This window comes from Callospermophilus lateralis, chromosome 10, assembly GCF_048772815.1.
Source record: "Callospermophilus lateralis isolate mCalLat2 chromosome 10, mCalLat2.hap1, whole genome shotgun sequence".
Taxonomy (NCBI): Eukaryota; Metazoa; Chordata; class Mammalia; order Rodentia; family Sciuridae; genus Callospermophilus; species Callospermophilus lateralis.
The window spans coordinates 65479313-65505692 of NC_135314.1; the positions used below are offsets into that span (position 1 = coordinate 65479313).

Genomic DNA, 26380 nt, shown 5'->3' on the forward strand with positions numbered 1-26380 from the left:
ATGAAGTTGCCTCTTCAGAAGCTTCTACAAGAATCAAATGGAAAACCCATAAAGAAGACTCTCTCCATTCCATCTGGCTATGGTAGAGCAGAATCACGAAGGGCAGGTTGGTCTTGATTGGATTTTTTTATCAAAAAATTTCCAGGAGACACTTATTCTGTTTTATGGAATAAAATGTGGCCTAATACTAGAAGTGAAAATACAGCCAATTGAGATCTTTAACTAAATTGTTGCAATTTTGTCCTTTGACAGATTTAGCAACTATAAAATGGGATCAGAAGGAGACTGTTGATAACTCTCGAAACCCCTTGAGGAATGCAGAAAGGTACCATTGCGTCCTGGGGGTTCCCTGTACCTTCATCTCAGACAGGATTCTGCTCTTTTTGTCATGGACCTCCTTTGGCTCTTAGGGTGCCAGGGTTAGTTTGTGTTGTGAGAGAGCCTTTGAGTTTTCATTTGTAGTGACTGGCCAATAAGTCACTGGAGAAAGTTCCAGTTTTAAAGGTAACTAGTAAAAATCCAGACTTAAGGAAACTTTTTCTTTTAGGCTGTCTATAGTTTATTGCAACCTGGCAAAGATTCGTTTTATGAACAAATATTGAAACATTTGCTTTTCTCCAGACTCTGGAAACTATTCGTGAATGTTCTTACATTTATGAGAACATGGCTATGTTAAAAGTTCAATAAAAATTTAATCTCTTTATGACAGGATACAATTAGAAATACTGGCTTTGACCAGGAAGTCTTGTGTCTGTCTATATATAGGCCACTGCTATGGTATGTCCCCCAAGGCCCAGGTGTTAAAGGCTTTAATCACTGCCCATAGCACTACAGAGAGGCGGAGGTACCTTTAAGGTGGGACCTAGTGGAAGGAAGTTAGGTAATTGAGGGCATGTTCTTGAGGGGGAGTTGGGTGCCCCTTTTCTCTCCCTCCCTTTCCCCTGCCCCCCCCTTTCTGCCACACACTCCTTATAATGGTATACTGTGTAGCCACAGGCCCAAAAGCAATGGGCTAAAACCTCTGAAACTGTGGACCAGAATAAACCTTGCCTTCTTATAAGTTGATTATCTCAAGTATGTGTCTATAGTAACACAAAGTAGACTAACACGGCCACAGAGTTCGCCAAAACATCTGATGTTCCCAATCAGAGACAATCAGACTGCAAAGTGGGAGTAGAAGTTGATATCATGCTGTAGGCAAGTTTTCCGAAGATATTTCAAGACCCTCTTAATTTCTCCTTGTTCATGCCAATCTCTTTCACTTTGCAGGATAATGTTATGGTCTGAATTTCATAATCAGTAGCTTTATGAGTAAATTGACTATGTCGGATCTGCCACATCAAACACAAACCCAGGTCCTAAAAGATTCTTTGTTTACCAAACGAGTAACTTCAGCAACATCCCTAATGCAACCATTTTTCAAATTGTCCTAGTGGTCTCCCTTAGAGTTGGCATTCTCTGCTATAATGTAACCCATCCTGGGATGCTAGGTGACAGAATTGCTGCTACTGCCTGAGCAAACAGGAATCTGTACAGTTACTTATACTTCCTGATACACATAGATACACATTGGATATCAAAGAGATCCAGTTGCAAAACTGAACAAATAGGCTACTTGATTTAGACAGATAGGTAGATTCCTCCCCTGTCTCATTCTTTGATCTACTTTATTTTATTTGGTTTGGTTTACGTAGACCCTGGCTAAGGAGCATACATCAAACTCATGGATTATCTTTCTGATAGTCCTAATAGCAGTCCTTCTGATGTTTTATACCATCTCAAAAGTTTAAAATATTTGCATACAGTCATCTATCGAACATCAAATGCTTTCTCTTTGGCTGAAATGACAAAAATTTAAGGAAGTCTGTGATCATGAGATTACCACAATCAATAGATGGTGTGTTGAGACCAGAGCCCAAAATGATGACTGCTGAGAGTGCTCATGCCCTCAGTTTTTATCACACTCTCATTTAGGTGTAACCCTGACAAAAGAGGGGAATTCTTAAATAAAGTTACAGAACGCCATTGTTTTGAGCTAAGCTCCTGCATATACCAGGCTAAAATCAAAATAGTGTGTCATTCAGGTCACCAAGCCGAAACTAGACTGTTAGTATCTGACCTCTGTGAAATCCAGATTAGAGAGATAATTAAATTTCCCAAACAGACCAGTTTCAATTAACATAATAATGAAGTTCCCTCCACCTTAGCATTAATCCTAACCCACACACACAAAAAAGGTAACTTGAAGTAATCAGATGCTAACCAATCAGACATTTTTCTATTGTTCTACCTCTGTGTCCTCACCTTATCAGGAAAGTAACTTTGAAATGATAGATCCACTTTTGTTTTTGGTTTCTTCAAGCCCTTGTCAGTCTATAAAACCTACCACTTTTGCTCAGACCACTAAAGCACTTATTCTAGTTTTTATGGAATGAAATCTTTCCCAATTCTAGAATTAAAAATAAAGCCAATTAACATTTTTAAAAAATTGTGGGTCAGATTGTGAACTGTGGGTCTTTGACAGGATGGCCGAGAATGCCTCAACCAACCCTGGTGATCTGGCTGCAGAGCCCCATCTTACACAGAAGGCTCATTCTCTGGTATTCCTACCCCATAAATGAAGCCGCCATCCATCTACCCAACCTCCCAACCAGGAGATGGGAATCAGCTCCCCCCATTCCCATCTAATCCATTCAGTCTTGTTAAGTGAGGATACCTCTTGGATCTCTCTGGAATCCTCCTCATTCCTCCTCACACTGCCCTAACTCAAACCTCCCTCATTTCTCAGCTGACTGGCTATAAGACCTTCTCACTGTTCTCTTCCTGGAATCTTTCTCCCTCATCACACAGAAAGACTAGAATGAAAATCTGACCAAGTCAGTCTGCTGATTAACGTCTTTCAGTGCCTTACAAAAGACTAGGAAAAGTTCATGATCTGACCCCTACCTTCCTCCTCAGCTTCTCCCAGAGTCCTCTGCACACAGCAGACACAGTAACCACTGTGCAGATTCTCAATGTCCAGAGCTCTTCTACCTAGAACATTCTTACCTTGTATTTCAAAACTCATCCTAAGAATCACCTCCTCTAAGAGGCTTACACACCTCTAACCTCGCCTCTGGTTGTATACCTGCCCCTCCTTTGTGGTGCTAAAGCACACTGTGCATATCTCAATAATAGAACATACCTCAGGATTTTGTATCAATTTAATCGCTTCCTCTGCTTAGACTGTGAGCCCATTGAGGGCACAGACCACGTGGCCCTGGCATGTGATCTGTTGCGAGCACAGTATAGATCTTCAATGAACACTACAAGTTGGATCAAATACAGGACTTGAGCTGTTCTCCTCTGTTCTCCAAGATGCAGCTGGAGGCTAGAGCTCTGCCCTCTAGCTTTGCACCACATAAAATGCATTTCTAAGCATCCTTTTCTACCAAAATTCAAAGAATTATAGCTCCTTACTCTAAAGTTCTATGGCAGCTATGCAAGCAGAGTTCAGACTCTAATGTTAAGAATTCAGTGAGTCATGTGTAAGGCATAATTACCCTTTTAGTGAGCAGGTAAGGCAATTCCTCTTCTGTAAGGCACTCTTCTGGAATCTTGAGCACAATGAAGAATGTTTTGTTTGATGATAACTCAAATATTTCATTTTCATCTTCATCAATATAAGTTACTAAAAAGTGGAGGGGATGAAAATTTTTAAAAAAGAGAAGTAAATACATGACTAAAATAATAAACACTGATTCTGTTGGCTGCTATACTTAAACATACAATGAATACTCATCAAGGATAAAGCTAAACACCAGAAATGCTTTCTCTGCGGAATAAAAAATAGAAGCTTGCTTCTGTTACGGTAAAAGGTTGATTTGTTTTATGCCCAAAGAGGTTTAAGAGACCATCAAATACAGATTGGAGGAAGAGCCAATGGAAAGAAGTGGGAAGAATGTGAACTTCTTTGTCCAGCTTAGTTAGGTACAGAGATGTAGGTTGGGAGATGGGAGGGGGTGCTGGGAGATGGGAGGGGGTGCTGGGACACAGGAAGTCATAGCAACCAACTTCATTGAACCCTCATCCAGTGCTGTGTTATCAGAGATCAAGAGGAAGTGATATCAGGCACAAGAATGGAGGAGACACTAGAAAATGAACCGTGTGAGCCCAAGTCTTAATGTCTTCCCAGCAGACAGTGCCCATGAAGTCATCGCTCTAGCTTGGGTCTCACAGGAGAGGAAGGTTGACGCACTCTATTTGCAGAAGCGAAGCCAAACTGAGCCCCGGGGCCAACAAGAGTTAAGTTTCTGGGACAATGAGCTCTGTGTTGCCTGTGTCCTAATGAAGGCTAACTAATTGATTTTTAAGTAGAGCTGAAGGAAAAAAACACACACACACACAAAATCAGGAGTCAGAAGTTGGCACTCAGGTAGTCATTACGCTGTGCACGGAATCCATGCCAGCCTCACCAGCTGGCCCCACACAAGGGACCACCACTCTGCCCCTGAGAAAGGCGTGGGTGGGAAGAACCAGGTACTCGTAAATGCTCCCCTCAAACCCCATGCTTCAATCATAACAAAATGAGTCTCTTTTACTGAACTTGGAAAAGCTATCGTGGAAGAAGTTCAGTGTTTATGAGAGCAGGTAAGAAGCAAGAATCCTGGGACTTGTTACCTGATGGAATTAAAAACTGTGATGCCTCAGGAGCAAGGGATGTGAAGAGTTAACACAGCAGGCCTGAGGTGGCTCACCTGCCAAGGAATGCTCGGAGTTGGCTCCTGGCTGGTGTCTGGAAACTAAGATTTGGGGAAGGTTCTTACATCCTGGCTAAGAGCGGCCCACTGTGCCTCAAATGTTTGTATGAACAATGTGGCTGACATCTCTTTTCTTTCTGGAGTCTGGAGATTTTGCACATGCATGCTAGACTGCCTATGTGATCAACTCTTAGTGAAAACTCTGGGCACTGAATGTCTAACGAGACCCAGGCGGTCTAAGTAGACCAGACTTCACAAGCGTACATAAACTATTGCTCTAAGTAAGCAGGTCCCGTGCAACACAACTGGGGGAGAAATCTTTCGGGCTTGCACCTAGCTTCCTCTAGAGTTCACTGTAATAAATCTTTTTAATTCAAGGTACCATGTTGCTATACTAAATCATAAGTCATTAGTTCAACTATATGCTGAGTCCTGTGAAATCCTAAAAAAAAAAAAAAAATCACTGAATCCAGGAATGAATTTTGGCAACTCCAAACAGAATTATCCCCGCATCTTTATTTGTTATAAACCATGTTTTATTTTACTTGACAATAAAAGTTGGGCCCTCGTAATGAAAAATTTGCAAATAATAGGAATTTTTTGTAAAAAGGTAAAAAAAAAAAAAGACTAGTTATCTAATCCCCACATTTTCTATTGTATATTTGAGGTTTTAATGAGTAGGTCATTTATATCCTGCTCTTTGTTGTGTGTGCTATTGTTGCTCATTTGTCTTGGTTCTTCTGTTGTTGCTAACATAGGCAAAGTCATTCCCCATGTGCATGAAAGTCCTTGCAAAAACTATTTTAATGGCTTCATAATGCTCAGAATAGGGTCATGAACTTTCTTAAATATGACATTTGGTGTTTTCAACTTTCACTGTTATAAATACTTCCTCATGCAGTAGACAGCTCTGTACCTATCACATAGATTTCTGTAGCAGACATCAGTGCCTCAGAAAGGAACTAGGTGATACTGGAGGATAGATCAGAGATTCTAATAACTGCCAAACTCAAGGGCATGAAAAAGAGAAGCCAAGTTCAAAAAGAGGTCTCCAATATTAGCTCTTAGGACATATATTTAACTTGTAGCACCTAAATAATGAATCTGCATCAGGACCTGGCTAAACAGTTGTGTTTGTCAAAATTCAAATACTAACAACAACAACAGACTTACCCAGTCATTATTGTTTTTAATGTCACTAATGAGACTTAAGCTGGACAGTACTCTCCATGTAGAGAAAATAGGTTTAAAAAACTCATAAAAACATACACAAGTATGTGGGAGAAGCAGGTCAGCTCTTCAGTGGAATATAAAACATGAAGCTGGAGTGAAGGTCTTAAATACCTGATGAAATCAAGGAGTAATAGAGTGTTGTTAGAAGTCTCCCAGGAAGAAAGTAGAGACTAGCATTTGTAGGAGGTTAATGTGGTGGTCACTGGTGGGATGAAATGGAACTGGGAGACACTGGAAGCAGAGAGGCCAGTAGGCACTGATTTTGACTGAGAGTGGTGGGAAAAGGCAGGAAAGCAGGAAGTCAGAAAGGAGGGAGAAAAGCAAGGAAGGAGTTGGCTTTACAGGTGGCCAGACTCTCTTTGAACCTCAGCCCTATTATTTATTAGTCCAGTGAATAATTCACTTAAATCTCTGAAGCTGTTTTCTCAATAAAATATCACCTACATTGCAGATGATGGTAAAGATGAGAACTAATGCAAATAAAATATCCAGCAGAGTGCCTTGCAGGATGCGGGACAATTGCTAACATGATACTATCAAGGAATGATAGATAAGATTTGGTCAATACCTAGACATGTAGCAGAAGATATGAAAAAAAAATGGTTCCAAGATATCCAGCCTAGATAACTGGAAGAAAAATAGCTACTGTATCAAGCATTTAGTGCAAGCACTCTGCTATACATTTTATAGATATTACCTCATGTAATCTTCACATCAATCCAACAGGTTAAATATTATTTTTTAATTTTTTTATTCTAATTTGTTATATGACAGTAGAATGCATTTCAATTTATATTACACATATAGAGCACAATTTTTCATATCTTTGGTTGTATACAAAGTATATTCACACCAATTCTTGTCTCCATACATGTACTTTGGATGTTAATGTCCATCACATTCCACCGTCATTTCTAATCCCCTGCCCCCTCCCTTCCACTCCCACCCCTTTGCCTTATCTAGAGTTCCTCTATTCCTATCATGGTCCCCCTCCCTTTCCCACTACCAATCAGCCTCCTTTTATCAGAGAAAATATTTGGCATTTGGTTTTTTGGGATTGGCTAACTTCACTTAGCATTATCTTCTCCAATACTACCCATTTTACCTGAAAATGTCATGATTCTGTTCTCTTTTATTGCTGAGTAATATTCATTGTGTATATATACCACAAGAAAAATAGCTACTATATTAAGCATTAAGTGCAAACACTCTGCTATACATTTTATAGATATTACCTCATGTAATCCTCACATCAATCCAATGAGTTAAATATTATTATTTTTGTTTTTAAATTAATACTTTGAGGCTTACAGAAAATGCATATTTTGTTCAGGTCAATGAGCTAGAATGTTTTAGGGTATAGATCGATCTATAGACTCAGGTTCGGAGATCATTCTGCTTTATGAATGATCTCTTGGTGGGAGCAGAGTGTTTCCTTCAGAAACCTGGTCTCCTGATTCACCTTACAACTAACAGGCAGTGAACTGGGGAGGAGTACATGCTCTGGTCTGAGTGTTTATGTCCCCTCAAAATTTAAATGTTGAAACCTAATCACCAACGTGATCATCACAAGTGGGCTTAGTACCCCTATAAATGATGCCCCAGAGCACTGTCCCATCCCTTCCACCAGGAGGTACACAGCTGGAAGGTGCCACCTAAAAAGTGGGCTCTCACCAGACACCATATCTATCCACTGACACCTTCACTTTAGATGACTCCTCACCCTCCAGAACTGTAAGCCATAAACTTCTATTGTTTACAAGTTCATGGTATTTTATTATAGCACCCGACACTGACTGAGAAAGGAACAACTAGTAGTTTCATATGGATAATGATTGAGATGATGGTAGTTACATCAAGGTAGAGATCTCTAGTAAAAATATCTCAAAAACTGAAGAAAATTGTGCAGATGTACACCTAGGAGTTTCCTCCTAAAGAGGAGATGGGTGGTGCCCTGGGATTTCCAAGAGAAAGAATAAAAAGTATGAAAATCAAAAACAGTTGAAGATAAACCTCATGGACCCATAAGGCAGAGAGACCAAAAGCAAAAATAGCAAAAAAGAACTAAAGTCCAGGTGTTCTGTAGATTCAGAGGAATACAATGTAGTTGCCAGAACTGAAGGCTTCAGCCAGGACAGAAGACAATGAAAAGGTTGAATTTTGTATTCAGACAACTGCTAGTGACCTTGGGAAGAACAATTTGGTACCAACGGATAGAAGAGGTTTAGGAGTAAGCAGGAGACGGTGTCCAACTACAGAGAATCTCTTTCTAGAAGTTCGCCAGTGCAAGAAGAGAGAGAGAGGAAAAAAAAAAAAAAAAAAAAAAAAAAAATATATATATATATATATATATATATATATATATATATATATATTTAAACCCAGTAGTAAGAAGCCTGTAGAAGATTGCTTTGAAGGAGAGATAAAGAGTAGAAAGGAACCTGACAAGGTGGAAATATCTACAGGTCTTTGGGAGAGAAGCCAGGCGTATTCTGTGAAGATAACAGGCAAAGAATTCGGTTTTGATAAGGTGTAAAAAAAAAACAGATTTGAAGACAGGTGAAAAAGCAAAGAAATATCAAGGTCATGGGTCTACAGAGATGCTATCATGTTCCCACCCCAAAGGACATTTGCATCTCAGAGCTTGCTAAAGCAGTCTGCCTAGGATTTCCTCATGAGTCACCAGACTCCAGGGGGAACTGCCCTGTGAAGACAGTCAGTCAACAGGCCAGGACCACGTGATAGCAAAATATACAGCTTTTATTCTCAACTGAAAGGTAAAATGAATCCATTCAACACAGAGTCACTTAGAAAGTCCCTGCTTACAACTCAGTACCACAGCATTCCTTCCCATGGAAGGGCCTACAAATTAAGAGATTGAAAGGATCAGATAGGAATCTGTCATGCTGGGAGGGATTACCTGAAGGCTCCAAGAGTGCTGTAACTTGTTATCCTATTTTTAAACATCCATCTAAGTTTTGTATTAGTAAAAAGTTGCTCAGGGTCTCTCTCTGCCTAAAGAAAGGAGAACTCTCCACCCCCCAGCCCCCACCACTTGAGGATGCTTAACTGGTTCTCCAAGTTATCCAGAAACAAAATTACTTTAGCCTTGACATGAAGAAATTTTAATACCTGGGGGGAGGAGAGAGTCCATTAATATTTTTTCCTATCATGCTGGTCTAAAATAGGCCTCCACGCTCAACAGGATTCCCTGGGTTCTGCCCATAAAATTGGCTGTTTAAAAAAATGTCAGTATCAGCTTAGTATGGAGGAGCACTGGCCTCTTTTCCCCAGTGTTTACACAACAGGTACTCGATGCCTGAGTTAAGCCATGTACCCCGAATCTGCCATCCCAATGGCGGGAGTGGGGAGCCCAGCCCAGTGTAAGCAATAGGGGTGCATAGTCTGTAGATGATCAGCAACAATAATAAGACCGACTAAGGTCTTATTGCTTACTTAATTTCTTAATGTCACCTCCCCACTGGACACTGTGCCCTAGGTACCCCCACTGTCCCCTCTCCAACTAGTTACCCTTCTGTTCTGGGGTGCATTTAATGCCCTGTTCTGTGTCAGCATAGTTATCACCAGCTCTGCCTGCCAGTCTGTTGGGGGATTACAGAGCCTAGAGACAGGAGATTAAGGGGTTTGGAGGAGGAAAAGCAGGAGGCCAGTAGCAAATAGAGTTGCAGAGGAATCTCAGTCTCTTAATGAATCCAGACAGCCAGAGGAACAGCTCTCTGCCTTCCCAACACTGACCCTTTCCTCCCAGACAACATATTCCTCCCAGTACCTGGGAGTTCTGCAAATATTTGATTCATATCAATGGATGGCAATTAGGAAGTGGCTGAGTATTGCAGATTATCATCCCAGAAGTTCCAGAGAGCTGCTTTTTAGGGGAGGCTGGGACTATCACAGAGGAGAGCCCCTGTCCCAATACTTTTTACCTATTGCATCTATCCTCTCCCCACTAAAATTTCTTCCCTGAATTTTGACTGAGTGGCAAAGTGACCTCAATATAATCTTTTTTTTTATTAGTTACACATGACCGTACAATGATCTTGACAATTCATACATTTGAATCAAATGGGATATAATTTCTCATTTTTCTGATTGTACAGGTTGCAGAATCACATTGGTCATACAGTCACCTATATGCATCTCAATATAATCTTGAAATCCTAAAAGTAGGTTACAAGACTATTTAAAAAAATTGACCTCAAATTATTTTTTAAATGCAAGAAAGCAAAGGCTGCAAGAAAATATAACAAAATATTAATAATATGAATGGGTTTTATGGGTAACTAAACAGGTTTGTTGTTGTTGTTGTTGCTGTTGTTAAGTCAAAGTCTTTTTAGTCTGCCTCTCTCTGCAGGCCCAAATACTTGTGGGCTGAGATGGCAAGTAAAACTCTCACAGCATTAACATATGCTAAAAGACAAATTTACAATCAAACTAAAAAGAAAGTTTGCATTACAAGTGTTAAAACATTCTTCCTTGAATACTATCCTATGATCTTTTATGTCTCCAGAAAAATTGAGGGAAATGTAATATCTATCTTTGCGGATTATTCTTTATGAATTGAAGAGATCAGACAATTTTAAGAATAGAAGACAAATTTTTGGATCTCATGTTTTAGAATCTTAAATATTAAATCACCAATATCTGTCTTGTTTTAGGACCCAGATGCTACCAGATAAAATTAGTAAACTTCCAAGGTTGCACCAACTAGTTGGGATACGACAGGACTGTGTGACTCAATCTCAGTTTCAACATCCACACGTGGGAGTCCATGTGAAGAGAGAAGGCCAAAGATTACACCCAGACTATGGTCCTCAGCACGACAGAGGAGATTTGGCACCTCTTATTAACTCTTCCAACTTAAAGCCAGCTCATGGCCTCCAAGAATCATCCATGCCACCTAAAGAATGCCTTAGATATCTGAGTAGACAAGGTGCCTGCCTGAGAAACTCAGATGCAGGAAGTTGGCTGATGTCATCCAAGTTTTATTATTCCTTCAGGGACTATGAAACCTTGGGCAAAAGATTAAGGAGACAACAGGAGGCTGAATGGCAAATGTACCTCCTGAGGAAAATTCTTAACAAGCCCCTGGGAAGAGACTCAGGAGCTTTCTCTCCATTTTCGCTCTCATTCCATAGCTTGACTCTACCTGAATGCTCAAATGCTTGCAGAGGCCAGATCCCACAAAGGTAGACTGCAGGTCTAGATGTGCCCCTCAGAACTGTCACCCCATGTACAAAAAAAAAAAAAAAAAAAAAAAAAAAACTATTGTTTTCTTTCCTATTTTGAAAAAGAATTAATTGCCCATTGGACATATTTATGCATCATAAAAACTTTAATAATATCATTAACCATAACAATTTGGTAATGCCCTCACAGGCTTTAAAATGGTGTAGAAGATTAAATCATGAACCATTTAAAAAACATGATGCTAACAGAAAATTTCTAATGACTTGCCAAAATTATCTTAATATACTATTAAAATTCTAAAGGTATTCCATGAACTTTAAAAAACTTGATCTTAAATTATTTTATAAATGCAAGTAGTAAAAAGACTAGAAGAAAATATAAAAAACTATTATTAATATGAATGGGTTTTATCAGTAACTGAACATGTATTATTTTTTAATTCAAAATAAATAATAAAATAAGAAAAAATATGTAAAGCATATCATTCACAAGATATGATTTTTCTTTTATGCACACATAAAACAAATATAAAGTTATTTCTAAAATAAGTTAAAATGACAGCTCATAGACATATAGATCCATAGTTCTTTTAAAACCCACATACATTACTCAATATTTTATCATTATAAAAATATATCAAATATACCCAGTGAACTTGATAATTATTTTTATTGGACACATTATAAGAACAAAAAGAACTTTCAAACAAGCAGATACTGAGATGCAATAACATGTAAATTAGTGTAAGTTAAAAACATAAGAAATGTCTTCAAGATCTAATGGTCAGAATTCAAAGCAAAACACTGCTCTCCATACTCCTTCTGGAGTTTATAAAACAAACAACAAACAAATGTAATAAAAAAAAAAAAGCATGCATATCTCCCACCAACACAATCCAAACCAATTTTCAACTCATGTCATAAGTAGTGAAATAGCAATGAACACAGTTTCCATTTCAGATTAGGTCACAAGCATTAAGCAAAAATGTGTCAAGTTAGTCAGTTGAAATCCTCTTACCTCCACTAAGACATAAACCAATGATGATCACTATAATGAGACCCAGGAAGATGGAGGTGATGACCATCCACAGTTTACACTTGCCAACCAAATTCTTATTGCAGGAGCTCCAGGGGCTTTCCTTCTTGGCCTAGAAAGCAAAGTGAGACTGTGAGGCAGTCATCTGATTTCAAACAAATATTCTCCAATACCTGTTAGGGTCAGTGACACAGAAATGAAGGCAGCAGGATCCTGACCTCAGGGTCTACACTCTACTGAATCAAGTTTATGAAAAGATATATAGGAGGCAGAATGGAACCTCACAAAGAAGTTAGCAAGAAAATACTCTGGGGGCTCTGAGACACGGAGGATAGGCAGGATTTTGAAAGGTGAATTTTTTTTTTTTTTACAGTTTTTTAAAATATATTTTTAGTTGATCCATAATAATTATAAATATTGATGGGGTTCAATTAGATAGTTCAGAACCTGTGTACAATATGTAATGATCAAATCAGAGTAAATGACGTATTCATCATATCAAACATTTATCACTTCTTTGGGTGGGTATGTTGGGAGTACTGGACATTCTCTCTGCTAACTATTTTGAAATATACAATAAATTGTTATCAACTGTAGTTACCCTACTGTGTCATACAGAACATTAGAAAGTAATTCCTCTGGTCCAACTGCATTCCTCCTGCACCTGATAACCACCCTCTCTCCCCGGCACCTTTCTCAAGCTCCAATAATCATTATTCTACTCTCTATTTCTATGAAATCATTTTTAAGCTTCCACATATAAGTAAGAACGTGCAATATTTGTCTGTGTGAAAGATGAACTTTTGAAGGCATTCCAAAGGCAAGGAAGAGCAACCATGGTGTTGATTCATAATGGAACTGGTCAACATATTCCAAGGCTTGGGATTACATTAGAGAGAGTGAAGGGCTGGAGCCTACGCCAGATGATTTGATTGCTGCCAAAACAAATTGTATTTGATTTGGTATGCTCTGGTGACTTGTTGAAGGTTTTGGAACCCAGAGCTGAGTTGAAAATTAAGAGGAAAATCATGTATCATTGAATTGGATACACCAAGAAAAAACTAAAAGGTTACTACTGTGGTCCAGATGTTACACAAAAAATAAATAAATAAAAATTTAAAGAATATATATATAAAAAGAAGAGGTCTGTGAAGGAAAATAAGGATCAGAGAAAAGGGACTGAGGAAATGATCTGCAATGTGTAAGGCAGAATGTAGGGTCAGAGAAAATAATCACAGCTGCTTTGGTTTACTGAGCACCTGTGTCATTTCACTTAATCCTAACAACCCTTCAAGGTATGCATTGGCCTGTTTCAAACATGCAGTTCAAGGAGATTAGGCAAGATTAATCCCTGGGGAGTGTCACAGCAACACTCTGGCACCCTCCCCTTTGTGTGCAGCCTCCTAGCATGGCTGAGTGGAGCCTCAGATCATGAGCATGCCCCTGCCCTAGAGGGGCCCCTCTGCCCCTCTATCTGCCCCTAAATGGTTCTGTGACTCTTCTGCTTCCCGGAACTGCACCATTAGGTAATTTCTACACGGACACCATGGGAAATGACGGAATATAGACAGGAGAAAAATGTGTTTCTGCATTTCACGCACTTAGATTTCAATCTGAGGAACATCACTTACAGGCGGGGAGCAGATACTTTGAGCAAGCCCATGAAACCTGCAGGCCCCAATGTCCTCCACCTTAAAATACAGACGCTTCTCCATTGATGATGAGCATACACCCCACCAAACCTATCATAAACTGAAAACACTGTAAATCAAAAAACACATCTAATACATCTAACCTAGCTGAGTACCACAGGACTCTGTCAAGTATCAGTTATTCACCATCATGATTGTGATCGGGTGGCTGACAGAGACTGCCGCTGCCCAACTTCACAACAGAGTATGATACTTGCAGATCATACCAGGAAAAGATCAAAAGTCTAGTTCATGTTCCCACCAACAACATATAGGATTCCTTTTTCTCCACATCTTTGTCAGCATTTTGCTATTCGTTATTTTAATAGTGATCATTCTGACAGGCATGAGGTGGAATCTCAATGCAGTTTTGATTTGTATTTTCCCCATGCCTGAAGATGTTGCAATATATTTTCATGTATTTACTGGCCTCTTGTACTTCTTTTGAGAAGTGTCTGTTAAGATCATTTGCCCACTTTTTGAAATCGGATTACTTGTTCTTTGGATGTTAAATTATTTTAATTCTTTATATATTTTGGATATTAATCTTCTGTCAGATGATTAGCTGACAAAGATTTTCTCCCATTCCAGAGGTTGTCTCTCCATTCTGTTGATTGTGTCTGTGTGGAAGCTTTTTATTTGATGTCATCCCATTTGTTAATTTTTGCTTTTTATTTCCTGAATTATTGAAGTTCTATTCAGGAAACTCCTGCCTGTGCCTGGATCTTGTTTTCCCTTAGAAGTTTCAATGTTTCAGGTCTTACATTAGTTCTTCAGTCCATTTTGAGTTGATTTCTACACAGAGTAAGAGAGAGAACATTAAGGAAAACAGTATGGAAGTTCCTCAAAAAATTAAAACTAGAACCATATGATTCAGCTAAACCTACTCCTGGGTATACACCCAAAGGAAATGAAGTCAGCATACAAAAGAGACACCTGCATATATATCTTTATTGTGGCACTATTCACAATAGTAAGTTACAGTATAAACCTAGGTGCTCAGCAACAGATGAGTAGATAAAGATAATATGGTACAAGCAAACAATGGAATATTATTCAGCCATAAAAAGGGATGAAATCATATCCCTTTTTGAGAAAATTGATGGAACTGGAGGTCATCACATTAAGCAAAATAATCCAGACCCAGAAAGACAAGTATCTCATGTTTTCCCTCAATATGGAAACTATAACAAAGAAAAACCAAACAAAAAAAAACAATGATCTGAAAATAGGAAAGTAGAAAAGGGACTATTAGGGAAGGGTAAGGAGATGGGGTGGTAGGAGTGGGAGTGGGGAGGTCCATAGAAGGTAATAGGGAGGGTGGATATTATTAAAGCACAACAGATACACATATGAAAATGTCACCATGAAATCCATTGATTTGTACAATTAACATGAGTTACTATTTATAATATTTTTTAAAAAGGTCAAAAGTCTAAATATAAAACCCAGTTTCCACTGAAAAATCCTAAGTGGAACGTTAAGTCAGATAATATTTTGTATGTAAATACTAAATTTAGCTCACAAATCTGAAAACTAGAGATAAAATACACAAAACATATGTTAGACCAATATTAAGCTTTTATTTATGATTTGGATCTGGAATGTTCCCCAAAGTCTCATGTGCTGAAGGCTTAATCTGCAATGCAGCAATGTTCAGAGGTGGGGCTTTTAGGAAGCAATTGAATCGGGAGGGCTCTGACCTCATCAGTGGATTAACCCAGGGATAGCTGAATGGACTTCTGAGAGTTGGTATTAACTACAGGCCGATGGACCATGGTGAGAGAAAGTAGGTCACTGGGGACATGCCCCTAGGGACTAAATTTTCTTTCTCTCTGTCTCTCCTTCCTGCTGCCTTCCGCCATGATGTTTCTGCCTTGCAGCAAGTTGATCAAGAACTAAAACCTCTAAAACCATGAGCCAAAATAAATCTTTCCTCCCTGAGTTGTTCTTGTCAGGGATTTTGGTCACACAGTACTCAACCAAGGGGAGCAATCCCCTCTCAGAGTGTCCACCTGTTCTACAAAGCAGCAGCAGGCACTCCAGGAGGCTTACACCTGAACTGACACTTGTTTATATTCACTCTTATCCTTATTTTGATGATGGCCATCAGAAAGGAAACCGTTGGTCCTCATTAGGAAGGACTACATATCAAACATCCTTACTGAGAGGTCTCCCAGCCTGGCTGCACATTAGAATCACATGGGGAAGATTTTCACTGACACATACCCAGGCACCAAGCAGACTGGACTATCATTTTAAACCTTCCATAGTGAATCAACTGTTTTAACAGAATTGAGACACCCCCCCCCCCACCCACTCCTGGTCTGAAACTTCCAACCCACTATTAGGAACACTTCCCAGTACACGTGCTGTCCCCATACCTCATCTGATGCTGCTGCTGATTGTGCTGTGTGGTTTCATGTTCAAATGCAAGCAGGATGCCCTTATCTTCCTAGGTAAACCACACAGAGGGAGGGGCAGTTCTTGAACTTCCCCATTCTTATGTTCCACAGTGTACCTCCTACAGGTAACAGGCACTTAATAAATGTGTGCAAAAAATTTAAGAATGTACTTCGAGTTAAAAATTACAATGGTAAAACATTAAAAAAAAAAAAAAAGAATGTACTTTGAGAAATTCTAGAAGAAGGCTAGAAGAAGGGTCAAATGGCAGAGCTCCTAAGCACTGGTTCTTGAACCCAGTGTGTCCTGGGAGGATGAGGGCAATGAAGGCCCTGGGAATCTGGACAGAGGAATAGCTCTTTAGCTAAGTGTTTGTGGAGTCCAAGGATAGGGCCACCTCTCACCCTGACTCAAAGCCACCAAAGAAAGGGTTCACATAGGCACAGGGGCAAAGAAGTCCTGGTATAAGGAATCCTTGACCTCTCGGGACAGAAACATATCTTCCTAGTTACAGAGCTCCAGAATTGTCCCAAGCTGTGTTTTTTTTTTTTTTTTTTTTTTTTTTTTTTTTAAACAAGAGGCAACCAGGCCATAAAGATTAGCACAACAGGAAATGACCTCAAATGAGCTAAAAATGAGTGCTAAACATTCTTGACACCCACATTTGCCTTCACTGTGCTGTTCCTTAGAGGTCATAAGTTGGCACTCTGGCAGTTTAAAAGACCAAATACTCTGTCTTCCTGGAGGAACTTAGCTAAAAATTACACAGCCCTCATCTGTAGGAAACTCCTATTCCTGCCCAGCCCAAAGCTGCCTTCCTACAGCCTAGCACCCTTCCTTGTCCTCTCCACAGCCCTGATAGGGGGACCACTGATGGCTCTCCCCTGCATGAATGATCTTCACAAGCTTGAAGTCATTAAAAAACAATTGTGTATCAGCCACTTCCAACCAAACAATAGAGTGCAGTGCTTCTTGACTGTTTGCACATTAGAATCGACCCAGGGATCAACATCTGTTAGAAGTGCCCCTGGGAAGTTTGCAGAAGAACGTGTGGTACAGTAGGTACCATCCTACATATGCTCAGTCTCTGCCCTGAAAACGGGATCCCAAGGTCATGCTGCCTCTTTCTCTGGCTTCTCATTCTCTCCTCACCAAATTCTAGGTCATGAGAGGTCACAGGCAGATTCTCCACAAGTGCCTTCCCGAGATGCTTACAAATGACACCTTGCATTCTATTTGCATTATATGGCTCCAAAATTTGGGCATCTTTCCTCTGAACACTCTCCCAGATATTCACATCCCTCTTCCTGTAAAAGTCTAAATATGTGGCACTGGATTCTGGAGAATGGCAGGACTGCCTATCTCTTTGATCCCAAAAGCTCTTTTTTTTTGCTCAATCAGAAGCAGATATATAAATCAGGGAAATTTTTCTTAGTACATAGAAAAATTGTGCTTATTTAGGTGGGGAGATACTGGGGATTGAACTCAGGGGCACTCAGCCCACTGAGCCACATCCCAAGCCCTATTTTGTATTTTATTTAGAGACAGGGTCTCACTGAGTTGCTTAGTGCCTTGCTTTTGCTGAGACTGGCTTTGAACTCATGATCCTTCTGTCTCAGCCTCCGGAGTCAGTTACAGTGTAGACACCATACCTGGTAGAAAATTGTATTTTTAATCTTCATTGTGGCATTTAATCTACTTTTTTTAATCTGAACACAAAAAAGTCATTTGATTCTTGTCCTTGAATGAACAGATTATAGTAATGGAACTGTCAACTAACCCAAGTAAGTATGACTTGCTTGCCTCAAGACTATCAGTGTACTGGCTTATTATTATTCTAATGATGCTACCTCACTAATAATGTCTGAGACATCTCAGTCAGAACTCCTCTAGTGAGCTATGCAAGAAAACCAGTGTCACTCTGTTACCTACAATCTATTTTCCACTTTTGTCCCAATGATACTGACATGTTTATAGAGACAACAGACAAAGTGAAGTTCAATGGCTAATATTCCTTTTCCCCAAGCACCAGACTAAGAGAAAGTATACTGCCTCTATATAGTCCCCTAGCCCTGCTCTTCCAAGTAGAAAGATACCCATGATATAGAATGTCATCCTCCTAGGGATTCCTGAACTGTTCTTTACTCCCAAATCCACTCACCCATCCACCTGCAATTCCCTCATCCATCAGACATACCACTCAGCTCCTCATATTTTACTTAAATTACTTAATTATGAGGGATCTAACTTATAGAAATGAGTAACACCATAATTTATAATTTTGGCAACTATAAATGAGTATAAATCATGCTATATTTATATATTTAAATTCTGGATAAATAAATGTGATAGAAACAACATATATCTGACACCTCAAAAACCTCAGAAATGTCAGAAACACCACTGAGTGAGCCTGAGCATTTTGGTAACTTCTCTGAATCTCCATTTCTTCACTCAGTTCCTTTATCTGTCAAATCAAAATACTGACACTTGCTTCTTAAGTTTTGTTGTGATAATCAAATGCATTCATGTCACAAGTACTTTGTACATAAGAGTTGTAGAACATATATGCTTAATGAAAATACATGGATTTCAGCTACAGCTCAAAACTGGAAATCTTAATACAGAATGTAAATGCCTACACACAAAATCTTAAGTGTGTGAACTTTTCACTTGTGCTAGCCAACATTTAATGACCCCACATGAATTGACTTTTCTAGTTGAAATACACTTCAATTTATTTTATTCTATAGAACCTGACTAACTAAAACACTCTAGGTTTTTTTTTTTCCCTGTCCTTTCTAAAGTTTTAGCTGTTTAAGTATTTCTAGAATGCTTTCCAAGTTCCCATATAACACTTCGCCTGCACTCCATTCTGTCGGTCAAAGTAGTGTTCCTATTTGGTGACCTACAAAGCTAAATTATAAGGAGGTCTAGGTTATCTGTATATACCTGACTAACCAGGAAGCCATTAAAACATGAAAGGGCAATCTCTACAAGGTAGGTGCTAAACAATTTGTCAGTGCTGATGGCCTACATGGATCGGGCAGGTTCTACTCCTCAGTGATTGTCCACAGGCACTCCAGGTCTCCAGAAGCATGGACGCATTATATTACCATCATTTGACAGTCCTGCTACATATCTTCTGTTGGTGAAGTTACCCCCAGAGCAATCTCAAACCAGGAAATCTTTAGGGTGAGCTGGGTCTAACCAACATAAGACAAGTATTCCCAATTCCCATGCCTAGACCCTGCCCTCAAGGATTCATATACCAAGTCCACCCTTGTGGCCACTTAGGCTAAAATTAAGCCATCTTTTCCAAACTTCATTCTTTTGTGGTCCCATTTCATTTAAACAGGAGCTACCAACTTCCTCTCCAGGGTACCTATAAAAGCAGTCGTTCAGTGCACAGAACTTCCAGGAATCAGTGCGGCACAAAAGCAATGCTTTCAACTTCTGAATTTCCTGTGTATCCCTAAACTCAACAGTTGGGTAGCCTCAGGGGTGGAGGTGGAGGAGTGGAGCCTAGGAAGTTCAGTTTTAAGCTATATATATATGGGGAATTCCCTGCATGCTGTCAACCACAAGCCAATCTCAGGGGTTAATCAGAAGATTCAGAATTCAAACTGATGCTTTATTTGATGTGAATGAATAATGTTCCCATTACTACTAAGGTTGAATCACCAGGAGATTAAAAGAGGCAAAACCAAATGAGGTTAGTCTAGTCCTTTGGGACAAGAACTTTGATTTCCCTATAACTAAAATTATTTCATCCCCACCCCATCTCCAGGCCAGCCCCAGCCCTTCTTGCTCTTGCTGCTTTGCCCCTTCCCCCTCCCCCTTATCTGTCTTCCTGTGGAATCAAAAGGCAGGCTGAGCTGGGAGAAAATACAGTGTGTGGGGGATGGTAAGCCTGGATGGGAATGTGAGGAGATTTGGGAGGGAGAAGGGGAAATGGTGAGATGGGAGCCCTGGAAGGAGTTAGGAGGGAAATCGGAAGAGAATCTGGGGAAAAAAAAAAAAAAAAAAACACCTATAACTCATTCTCCCTAATTGAAAAAAGAAGGGGTAAAAACTAAATTAAAAGTTGCATAACTTTTTAAAACCACCTATATCTCTGGAAGTTCTCTCCTTCGTAAAGTGCCATCTGGGTCGCGGAGTTTGAAGGGTCACAGGTGTCAGGGGGCCTAAGGGTGTCAGGGGGCCTAAGGGTCGCGGAGCAGGCGGAGCGCTCCGACCAAAAGCCATTGGTGCCCTGGCGCCCCATTCAGAATATTCCAGTGCGCGTCACTCCTGTTCCTCGTCGAGGACGCCCGGAGAGCTCTCTGGAGCCCTGACCCTGGGCGGTTGCCAGGCTACTGTCCCTCGATCACGCCGCCGGCGCGTTAAGGGGACCTTACCTGGTCTGGGGTGGTGTCGTCGGCCGAAGCAGCCAGGACCTGGAGGGTTCCATTGAGAGGCGTCTGCTCGTCCCGCTGCTCCCGGAGCACCGAGAGCTCCAGGTCTTCTTCTGAGGATGAGGGCTTGGCCCCTTCCATGGGCCGGCTGAGAAGAGCTGAGCGGCTCCCCTGGGAGGCCAGACCGACACACCTGCGGGTGCAGAGTCCGCGGTGGCCTCCCGGGTTCACACCCAGCAGGCGGGGAGCGCCCGCCAGACCTCAGGCTGCGGGAGGGCAGGGAAGGGGAGGGAAGGGGAGGGAAGGGGAGGGGCGAGGCCGGAGAGTGGCGGCACTGGGGCCTCGGGAGGCTTTCCTCGCTCCTGCAGGGCAGAGCAGCTCTGGGACTGTGCCCTGCTGTGGGCTCCCGAGCAGAGGAGGGCAGTTTTTCTGGTTTGTTCAGGGCACTGCCTGCTGCACCTCTCTCTGTTGGTGCATACTCGTTTTAGAGCCAATGATTAGGAACCAATGGACTGGCAGCACAGTTGGGCGAAAGAAGTTTGTCTTCTTCCCCTAGGAGTGGCCGTTGCTGGGGCTTACACCAGCCCTGGCTGCCTAGCAAAAGTTCATTCATTGAATTCAGAAACAACTATTGAAGCACCTACGTGGTGCTAGGTTGAGAGCATAAGAAGATGAATAATACACACACTTCCTCCTCCAAGTTCAGAGTCAGGCTTAGAAACATTGTAGAAAGAGTGGTAGTGAGGACTACTGACTCCAAAACCAGTAGGCTGAGTTGTTTCCAACTCTAGAGGGCTCCTAACAAGGAGATTCCAGTACCAGAGTGTCCTTATTTGGAAAGTGGCATATTAGTTCCTGCCTAAAGGAATGAATGAGTGAATGTAAGTAAAACACTCAAAAAATCTTCAGAATGGCGACTGCACACAGCAAGCACTCAAAAATGTTGGAGATTATTCTTTATTTTTGATGTGGGAAGCCACAGACGCCCCCCAGGCCTGTGAAATAAGCAAATGCACACATGTACAAATGTATGCACAATCTCCTCCACACCCAAGGTATAGTGCAAGACTTCCAGCTGGAATTATGTTTGCTAAGCATTGGATGTTTGTCCAAAGACCCCACCTCTCAACTTCTGTCAGACCCACTTGGCTTCCTCCTCCATGCTACCCCCACACAGAGAATCAGAAACCATCTATGTCAGAAGATATTTATTTGTGTTCAAAAGTCTGGCACCCTTAATGCCTATGTTCAGACACTTTGCCTCAATGTCCTGTTTTTAGTGGTCTGGCATCTACTGCCAGAGCATCTGGACTTTGGACTCTACCTGCCTGCTGAAGTGGGGCCTGCTAGCTGCAGGGAATTCAGGCTAACCGGTTCTGACTTGGTTGTCTGCTTTAACAGGCAGATACTAAGGAAGCAGTCTGAATTTTTCAGACAGGGTTTTTGAATAGGCTTTTTAGAAGGAAAAGTTAAGGAGAAAACTGAGGCACCCAGGGACTAGCAATAGCAGACAGTTGTTAGCACCCCTAGATTTAAAAAGACCTGGAGCTGATCAGAACTGGAGCCACTATAGGGGGAGAAAAGGGTTCTGACAAGATCTGTAGTCACAAAAAGATGCAGACCTGACTAGAAGCACCAAGAGTTCTCAAACCCAAACCCCATTCTTTACAGAGGGCCCCAACAACTTTCCTCATGGTTCCCTTCATTGATTAGAGAAGTTCAGTGTCAGTGGAAGACTGCCTGATGTCAGATGGATTATACTATCTCCGAAGCTGGTTTCTCCATCCATGCTTACTTCTACTCTCCTTCACACCCCAGAGCATCAGAAAGCAGCAGCTCCTGTCACAAGCCTCATCTCTGGATGCCTTTGTAGCCCCAGGAAGCAAGGTTTACATATTCTCAACCTAGACTCATATGTATTTTCCAAATTTCATCTGCCTAACCCATATCCCTATGGGTTTGGGAGGAGTACAGGTCTTTTGTTTTCTCTATTATTAACACTTTTAATTTTTTTGTTCTAATTAGTTATACATGACATTAGAATGCATTTTGACACATCACACAGAAATGGAGTATAAATTCTCATTCTTCTGGTTGTACATAATGTAGAACCAGTTGTGTAATCATATATGCACATAGGTAATAGTGTCCAATTCATTATACTATCCTTCTTACCTCCATACCCCCTCCCCTCCTTTCACTACCCTTAGTCTAATCCAAAGTACCTCTGTTTTTCCTTAGCCTCTCATCCTGCCATTGTAAATTAATATCCACATATCAGAGAAAGCATTTGGCCTTTGGTTCTTTGGCATTGGCTTATTTCACTTAGCATGATATTCTCTAGCTCCATCCATTTACTGGAAAATGCCATAATTTCATTCTTCTTTAAGGTTGAGTAATATTCCACTATGTATATATGCACCACATTTTCTTTATCCATTCATCTGTTGAAGGGCACCCAGGTTGGTTTCATAGTTTAGCTATTATGAATTGAGCTGCTATGAACATTGATGTGGCTGCATCACTGTAGTATGCTGATTTTAAGTCCTTTGGTGCTAGGGTGAAGTCTGCATTTTCAGCCAGTTTTTTTTATTATTATTCTAATTTGGTGTACATGACAGCAGAATGCATTTCAATTCATATTACACATATATAGCATGATTTTTTTAATATCTCTATTTGTACACAATGTCTTACCATTGGTGTCTTCATACACGTACTTAGAGTAATGATGTCCATCTCATTCCACTGCCTTTCCTACCCCCATGCCCCCTCCCTTCCCCTTCCTCCCCTTTCCCATATCTAGAATTTGTCTATCCTCCCAGGCTGCCCACCATCCCCATTATGCATCAGCATCCTTATATCAGAGAAGACATTCGGCCTTTGGTTTTTTGGGATTGGCTAACTACGCTTAGCATGATATTCTCCAACTCCATCCATTTACCTGCAAATGCCATTATTTTATTCTCTTTTAATGCTGAGTAATACTCTATTGTGTACATATACCACAGTTTCTTTATCCATTCATTTATTGAAGGGCATCTAGGTAGGTTCTGCAGTTTAACTATTGTGAATTGAGCTGCTATGAACATTGATGTGGCTGCATCACTGTAGTATGCTAATTTTAAGTCCTTTGGGTATAAACCAAGGAGTGGGATAGCTGGGTCAGTTGGTGGTTCCATTCCCAGTTTTCCAAGGAATCTCCATACTGCTTTCCATATTGGCTACACCAATTTGCAGTCCCACCAGCAATGTATGAGTGTGCCTTCCCTCCCCCACATCCTCGCCAACACTTATTGTTGTTTGTATCCTTAATAGCTGCCATTCTGACTGGAGTGAGACAAAATATAGTAGTTTTGATTTGCATTTCTCTAATTTCTAGAGATGTTGAACTATATTTTTGATAGATTGTATATCTTCTTCTGCGAAGTGTCTGTTCAGTTCCTTGGCCCATTTATTGTGTTACTATTTTTTTTTTTTTTGAAGAAGGTTTTTAGTTAGAATCCATCCCACTTATTGATTCTTGATTTTAATTCTTGAGTTATAGGAGTCTTATTAAGGAAGTCTGGGCCTAATCTGACATGATTGAGATTTGGGCCTACTTTTTCTTCTATTAGGCGCAATGTCTCTGGTTGAATTCCTAGGTCCTTGATCTACTTTGAGTTGCATATGGATTTTCAGTTTTTCCAGCACCATTTGTTGAAGAGGCTATCTTTTCTCCAATATATATTTTTGGCTCCTTTGTCTAATATCATGTAACTGTAATTATGTAGGTTTGTCTCTGTGTCCTCTATTCTGTACCATTGGTCTACAAGTCTATTTTGGTGCCAATACCATGCTGTTTTTGTTACTATAAGTATAGTATAGTTTAAGGTCTGGTGTAGTGATGCCACCTGCTTTACTCTTCTTGCTAAGAATTGCTTTAGCTATTCTGGATCTCTTATTTTTCCAGATGAATTTCATGACTGCTTTTGCTATTTCTATGAGGAATGTCTTTGGGATTTTGATTAGCATTGCATTAAATCTGTACAGTTCAGCCAGGGTTTTTGAATAGGCTCTTTAGAGGGAAAGTTAAGGGGAAAACTGAAGTACCCAGGGACTAACAATAGCAGAATATACCTTTGGGTATAAACCAAGGAGTGGGATAACTGGGTCAAATGTGGTTGATTCCATTCCAAGTTTCTGAGGAATCTCCATACTACTTTCCATAGTTGTTGCACCAGTTTGCAGTCCCCTGGCACTGTATGTGTGTACCTTTTCCTCACATCCTCACCAACATTTATTGTTGCTTTTATTCTGGAGTACAGGTTTTGAAGGCAAGCAAAACAAGGATCAAATTTACACTCCCACTATCTATGTGTTCTTGGGCAGGTTGTTTAGTATCTATCAGCATCTTTCCTTATTGTAAAATGATCCTTACCTAGTGGAGTTTAGAAGATTAAGTGAAATTATTAAAGTAAAGCATTTATTCCTGCACCTAAAAATAGCAGTCTTTATAAATTCTCTCTTACTTTTCATGACTATAAGTACTTTTTAATTAATAATACCCACTAACAGCCTATCCTTAGCATCCAGCACTAACCCTTGATTCAATATATTTTCATTCTTTTTTTTTTCCTTTTTTTTTAAAATTTATTTATTTATTTTTTCATCTTCCATACATTTGATTCAAATGAGTTATGCATTTCCATTTTTACCCCAAATACAGATTGCAGAATCACATCAGTTACACATTCACAATGTTTACATAATACCATATTAGTGACTGTTGTATTCTGCTGACTTTCCTATCCCCTACTATCCTCCCTCCCCTCCCCTCTCATCTTCCCTCTCTATCTCATCTGTTGTTGTTCCATTCTCTCCCTTCCCCCCCTTTCCCCTCACAACCTTGTATATGTGATTTCGTATAAAAATGAGGGTGTCCTTCCGTTTCCATGCACTTTCCCTTCTCTCTCCCTTTCCCTCCTATCACTCGTCTCAGTTTAATGTTAATATTTTCCTCATGCTCTTTCCCTCTGTTCAGTTCTTAGTTGCTCTCCTTAAATCAAAGAAGACATTTGGCATTTGTTTTTTAAGGATTGGCTAGCTTCACTTAGCATAATCTGCTCTAATGCCATCCACTTCCCTGAAAATTCAATGATTTTGTCATTTTTTAGTGATGCATAATACTCCATTGTGTATAGATGCCACATTTTTTTTATCCATTCATCTATTGAAGGGCATCTAGGTTGGTTCCACAGTCTGGCTATTGTGAATTGTGCTGCTATGAACATGGATGTGGCAGTATCCCTATAGCATGCTCTTTTAAGGTCCTCAGGGAATAGTCCGAGGAGGGCGATAGCTGGGTCAAATGGTGGTTCCATTCCCAGCTTTCCCAGGAATCTCCATACTGCTTTCCATATTGGCTGCACCATTTTGCAGTCCCACCAGCAATGTACAAGTGTACCCTTTTCCCCACATCCTCGCCAGCACTTATTGTTGTTTGACTTCCTAATGGCTGCCAATCTTACTGGAGTGAGATGGTATCTTAGGGTGGTTTTGATTTGCATTTCTCTGACTGCTAGAGAAGGTGAACATTTTTTCATGTACTTATTAATTGACTGTATGTCTTCTTCTGAGAAGTGTCTGTTCAGGTCCTTGGCCCATTTGTTGATTGGGTTATTTGTTATCTTAT

At 40.3% G+C, this 26380-nt stretch overlaps 1 protein-coding gene across 1 annotated transcript in view; it reads right to left on the reverse strand.

The window, feature by feature from the left end:
• C10H3orf52 (chromosome 10 C3orf52 homolog) overlaps positions 1–20964 on the reverse strand; it is a 31545-nt gene extending 10581 nt beyond the window's left edge. The window contains exons 1-3 of the mRNA XM_076868538.2: positions 20710–20964; positions 12198–12327; positions 3543–3670 (exon numbers count right to left, since the gene is read on the reverse strand). Of these exons, the coding sequence (XP_076724653.2) occupies positions 3543–3670; positions 12198–12327; positions 20710–20847 (396 nt within the window). The 5' untranslated portion in view covers positions 20848–20964. The remainder of the gene's footprint in view (positions 1–3542; positions 3671–12197; positions 12328–20709) is intronic.
• Between the last annotated feature and the right edge of the window lie 5416 nt (positions 20965–26380).